The sequence below is a fragment of the Archocentrus centrarchus genome, chromosome 15 (assembly GCF_007364275.1).
Source record: "Archocentrus centrarchus isolate MPI-CPG fArcCen1 chromosome 15, fArcCen1, whole genome shotgun sequence".
Lineage (NCBI taxonomy): Eukaryota > Metazoa > Chordata > Actinopteri > Cichliformes > Cichlidae > Archocentrus > Archocentrus centrarchus.
In genome coordinates this window covers 1645121-1651120 of record NC_044360.1, presented here as the reverse complement: position 1 = coordinate 1651120, position 6000 = coordinate 1645121, and the positions used below count along the sequence as shown (strand labels likewise).

General features: G+C 42.2%; 1 protein-coding gene across 1 annotated transcript in view; it reads left to right on the top strand.

The window, feature by feature from the left end:
- Positions 1-1051: 1051 nt before the first annotated feature.
- Positions 1052-6000, top strand: part of LOC115793663 (echinoderm microtubule-associated protein-like 6) — an 80853-nt gene continuing 75904 nt past the window's right edge. The window contains exon 1 of the mRNA XM_030748737.1: positions 1052-1248. Coding sequence (XP_030604597.1) covers positions 1052-1248 — 197 coding nt within the window. The remainder of the gene's footprint in view (positions 1249-6000) is intronic.

Below are 6000 nucleotides of genomic sequence, written 5' to 3'. Positions count from 1 at the left end.
CCTGGTGAGGATGATGCTGCTGCTGCTGTGAGCGCACAGGGGGGCACGCAGGATGGAAACAGCCGGGCTGTAGTAACCACGGCCGGGGCCGAGGTGGAGGATTAGTGCGCGGAGGGATTATATTTTCCAGGGGCTGAATCCTCCATCAGCTGTGGACTCGTGGCTGCTTTTCGTGGGGTTTTGGACTCGGAGAGAAGTTTCCAGACGCGCTGGAACATTTCCTCCATTTCTGCTGCTTCTTGATTTTTGAGGAGGAGTTAAAAAAAAAAAAGTGAGTAGGTGGAGAGAAGTGAGACAGAAATTATTAAGTAACAGCTTCATAAATCCAAAGAAAGTTGCTCTCATGTGGTAATTAAAGCTGGAAAAGCTCTCCGCGGGGCGCACTTACACACTGCAGGTCTCTTTGGGGACATAAACGGAAATTACGTTTAAACTTCCGATGATAAAACACAATAAAAGAGCATCAAGTGGAGTTATTTCTAACTGTGGAGCAGCTCTCAGGTGAAGATGATGATGATGATGACAGACATCTGATTCACCTGCAGAAGAGATGAAGAGAGTCCAGACTGCAGAAGCTCTCCGGAGAGCCGCGGCTGCTGAAATAAAACCGAAGCATACAGGCTGAATTTGCTGCACTGAGGATTACATCCGAATTAGAATGCCATTACATGAGTGGAGGAATTATGAAGCATCAGATTTACTACAAATCTCCAAGTTTGCATCCCACACTGCAGACTGGGAGACTGTCCGCGGTCTGAAATGATGATAATCCATCTATATGCTCGTTCCATGTGCATGTCTCTCTGCAGGTCCTCATAAAAAATAAAAATAAAATCAAAGCGTGAAGGTGATGATGAAGAATCGGAGGAAATCTGATTCCTGAAACTGTGAATATTGATTATTTCTTCAGACTAATCACGCACAAGAGAATCTGAACCCGCTGAGGTCGGTTCAGGCAGGTGAATCAGCTCGAAGTTCCGGTCTCTGGATCCGGGGGGAGGAGCAGCAGGAGCCGGCCGGGAGGTACCGGACTCCCGTCAGATGAGTGAATATGTCGGACCGGAGCGCCCCGGGCTGCCGCCTCAGACTGGACTGGGTCTACGGGTACCGGGGTCACCAGTGCCGGAATAACCTGTACTACACGGCGGGGAAGGAGGTGGTGTACTTCGTGGCCGGAGTTGGAGTCGTTTACAACACCAGAGAGCACAGCCAAAGGTTCTACCTGGGACACAATGACGACATCATCAGGTGAGACCCGCACCTGCACAGGTCACGTGATGGGTTTTAATTAAGACTTCCAGGTTTCCTCTTTGCAAAATGAAATCATACTGAATTAGCTGTTAGAAGCTCTTTTTCATTTTAACATCTCTCACTGAGTTACTTAAATACCTAAAATCCTAAAAACCTTCAGATTCTCAGGTGAGTCCTGAGGCGGCTTTTCCCTCAGATCTCTGAGCAGGTTTCAGTGATGCAGCTCTGATGAACATCAGAGCTGATCAGAATGAGTGATTCACGCTGGATTTATAAATATGTGTTTGGTGTTTGATTAAAATGAGCATTTGGTGGAAACCAAAGTTTCACAGTCCCTGCTGCGAGTTTTCCACGCAGGAAACAGGAGCAGAAAATCAGATGGTCCTCCGGTCCCTTCAGTCTGTTTCACATGATCTCATTAGTGGCCTTTTAAACCTGAGCATCATGATTATGAGATAGGCCTACAAGTCATAATCCAAGATATCTCTCGCTGTATCTTTGCAGTCTGCTTCAGTAAGGCTAAAGCTATTAGCAGGGTGGGGGTTAAACCAGAGAAAATCAATTCCACTAAAGGTGCTGTTTGTAAATCCTCTCAGTGTCTCTGAACTGCCTTAAAAGGTAGAAGAAAACAACTTAAAATTTCATAAATCTGTTTTGTTTTGTGCTGAAGTAAATACATATTTACAGTTCAACTACAAATGAATCCATATACATTTAAACTGAGACGTTTTACTATTTCATGTTTAAAATTTGATGGAGCAACATGTTTAAAACAAACTGCTGGAGGAACATTTAACAGCTAATCGGGTTGATTAGCAGCAGGTCAGTGACATGATTGGGGATAAAAAGAAACTGCATCTGGAAATGTAAAATTGCAAACACTTTAAATATCTCATCATCCACAGTAATAATATCATCAGCAGATTCAGAGAATCTGGAGAAATCTCTGTGCGCAGGAACGAGGCTGTAAACTGTGATCTGCAGCCCCTCAGGCAGCGCTGCAGAGAGACGGGCCTGATCCTGTGATGGAGGTCAGTGCATGGGCTCAGGAACGCTTGCAGAAATCAGCGTCTGAGAGCACAGCTCAGCGTGCCATCAACACACGCAGGTCACAGCAGCAGGGATGCTGCACAGCAGGAAACACGGCTTGTAACAACCTTTAGAGTCGTGCTGCTGCCCGAGGGCAGAGAGCGGGGGGGTGGGGTGGATGGATGGGCCAAAAATACATGAAAATTGTAGCCTGACTACTTGTGGTACAACATGATAAACTATCACTGCATGATAGGAATATGGTGATGTTTGTAATGCAGAAAAATGACATTATTATTAAGTTAAAAGTGGAGCAATGAAATATGTGGAAAAAAGATGTGTTGCTTTGAGAGCCTCATACGACTCATAACTCTTATACTGGTGAGCCCTCTGCATATCACATCAGATAGACTGACGATGACATTTTATAACACATAAACTTATGTTGGCATTTTCCTGACATGTGACCTCCCGTTGTCATGGAAATGACTGCTTTTGTTTGTCACCTGACAGCAGTTCCTCTGCCGTCCAGCAGAGGCAGCAGTGAGTCAGTCCCCATAGACTCCCATGTTAAAGCTTTGCAGCAGAAACAAACATGTTTACAGCTGAAACTGCTTTGGTGTCCGTGGATAATTTCTCCCTTCATAACAGCTGTTTATAACTCACCTGTTTCAATAAAGTTTGTATTACTAGGGGCGTGGCCGCTCTGACTGACAGGTGGATGGCGACACAGGCGGCTGTAGCTGCTAGCTGTCTGCTAGGCTTCCCCTCAGCTAACTGGAGTCCCTGAACTGGACCTCTGGACCTCGGTTGGAGCCTTTTGGAGCATTTTAATGCAATTATGTGACCAGTGAAGTGTATGTTTTATATATTTTTTGATGTTGCACAGCGTACACAGTGCTTGTGGACTCGTCTCACAGGTGGCTCGCACAGAGATCACTGCCTTGGTTGGAAACAGGTTTTCTTGGAGTTCTTGTAATGTTAAACTTTTTCATCCTGGGATTTCAAATATGGGATTTTTTCCAATTAAACAAAAAAAAAAAATTAAGCCGTATAGAGTCTCTTGGGGAAATATTTTAATTTAGTTTGTAAATGTAATGTATTTCCGCACCCCTTTACCTCGCCCCTTATTTATTATTATTATTATGTATTTATTTTACCAGCTCTAGCACATCATCATATATCAACAGAAAACTGTGGTCAACAAAAAAACAGCCACGTGTCCAAAAAAAATCCCTCCAAATCCTGGAAAACCACTTTAACACCCTCACAGCTCGTGGATGTGCTCGGACTAATTAAAACCAGTTCACAAACAGCCAGAAGCTTTAATCTGGGATAATCTGACACTTATATAACCAGAGTCTGTTTCCCTGTCAGGACTTTTTGGCTATTTTTCATCCCTTTGAGGGCAATTTATGCCACTTTGTTGGGGGTTTGTTGCGGTATGAGATTTTCACAGTGATAACTGTGGAGCTAAAGGATCAGCGTGGCGCTCCATATCACACAGTCACTGTTTTCATGGAGCCTTAAAGAGATGAAAACAATGTGCTGGGCTGAGCAAAAGCTTCGTTACGAGCTCTGAGGCATGAGAAGGACCTGAAACGACCCTCTGAAGATCCTCGCTGTGCACAAACGCACCATTGCAGCATGTTCACACCTGCGTGTCAGGTGTGCAGCAAACACCTCCACACGTGGCCTAAATGAATGAATCATTAAATGAACTTTAATTCAGCTTAAACAAATTCATTTTTGAAGAAACGCTGCTTTGATTCTTCAGATATGATCTCTTCACTTTTAATTATAACTTATCAAACCTCCTACGTGCAGTTTCTCCTGGAGCGTTCTGGGTCTCGCCTCCAGTTCCTCCTCAGTAAAGGTTCCTTCGGGAAGCTCCTGGATTTCCAGCCGCTGAGAATAAACTGACTTCTATCTGAAATCATTTTAGGAGGCAGAGCTGCTCGTGGGGTGTTTTTGCCCGTCGGCTCGGCCGTGTTTTTCTCTCTCTGAACATTTTCCACATTTTGAATGAAAGACTGGAAAAAAATGTGAGCCGAGGAAAGAAGCAGCAGAAGGGATTTTCTCTGAGAGCAAACTGGAGCGAGTGGAGGAGGGAGATGATTCAGCGAGCTCGCTCATTCATCGAAACGCACATACACACACACACACACACACACACACACACACACACCTGGTGTATTCACCAACACTGAGAGGCTGTGAGTCATCGCAGCAGCAGGCGTGTTTGGACAGTTTATACAGCAGGGCAGTCAGCTGCAGTGTGTGTGTGTGTGTGTGTGTGTGTGTGTGTGTGTGTGTGTGTGTGTGTGTGTGTGTGTGTGTGTGTGTGTGTGTGTGTGTGTGAGAGGCACTAATTGAAAAGCTGGATGCTGTCTCTGCATAATCTCTGTTCGGTTTGTAAAATGTGTTTGTGCCAAATCACCCTCACAGCTGACTGCAGGTTTGTGAAGCTGAGCAAAGTTATAAACACGTATCAGTCAGAGGTCACAAAAAAACATGTTTTAAAACAATAAGACAAGAAAATAAAATGTATGATAATCACAAAAAACTAAGACTTAAATGTACTTAAAAAAAACTTCAATGTAATGTGAAAAAATGTCCAAAAACATCAGAAAAATACTCAGAAAAAATCTGAAAATATTAGTGAAATATATTTAAATAAAAAATATAACAAATTTAAAAAGTACTATAAAATACACTTAAAACTGATTAAGAAATTACATTAAAATATCCTAAAATGACTTTAATATATCTGAAAAATAAACAAAAAATATTAATAAACTGCCCAGAAAAACACAGGTAAAATGTCCTGAGAAAAAAATATGAATAAAATACATCAAAAGTAATTTTTGCTAAAAAAAAGAAAATGTTCAAAAATGGCAGAAAACAGAAAACACGATGCTACTAAAATGTCTTAAATAAAATTAATATAACAAGTCTGAAACAAACTATTAATAAAATGCTGCAGAAATATCTAACAAAGGATAAATGTTATTAAAAGATGCGGAAAAATAGATAAAATGATCAATAACCAAAAAAAAAAAATTCAGAGGAACATTTAAAAAAATTCTAATAATATTCATAAAATGCATCTTAAAGATCTAATAAATCTAAAATAATTATGTATCCACGGCTTGATATTAATGAGACATTGTTTTTTAAGAATCAAATAATAATTAAAAAATAAAAGACAGTTAAACGAGATATTTTGGCATAAATGAATCAGTCCCGATTAAATATTCAGCATGAATTAATGAGGTCCCGTTCTCACAGTTACAAACACATCAGCTGCTGCATTAAGAGTGTGCGTTCCTCACTTTAATGAGAGGACCTACAGCCTGCTGACACAAACAGTGAAACATGTCCCACTCGGGCCACCGTCTGAACCTGCGTCTGTTTCTCGGTAATAGAGACGAACGGCATTGTTCGCACAGCCTGCAGGAAATGTCAGTGATGTCGCCGGTCCAGGCTGATGTATGGGCCTCTTCATCACTGCTGGCACCACAGTGGAGGTCAGCGCTGGTCTCAGAGCAGCGCGGAGAAGCTTAGAAATCTCCTTAGTAACTCCACTCAGCAGCTGCTGTTTGCACCTGATTTTACAGTCCTCTGTTTAACAGGTTTCTGTTGTTTTTAGGGCTGAACTATTCACAGGAACCAAAACATTAGATTCAAGGTAAAGCGAGAACGCTGCTGCAGCACAGG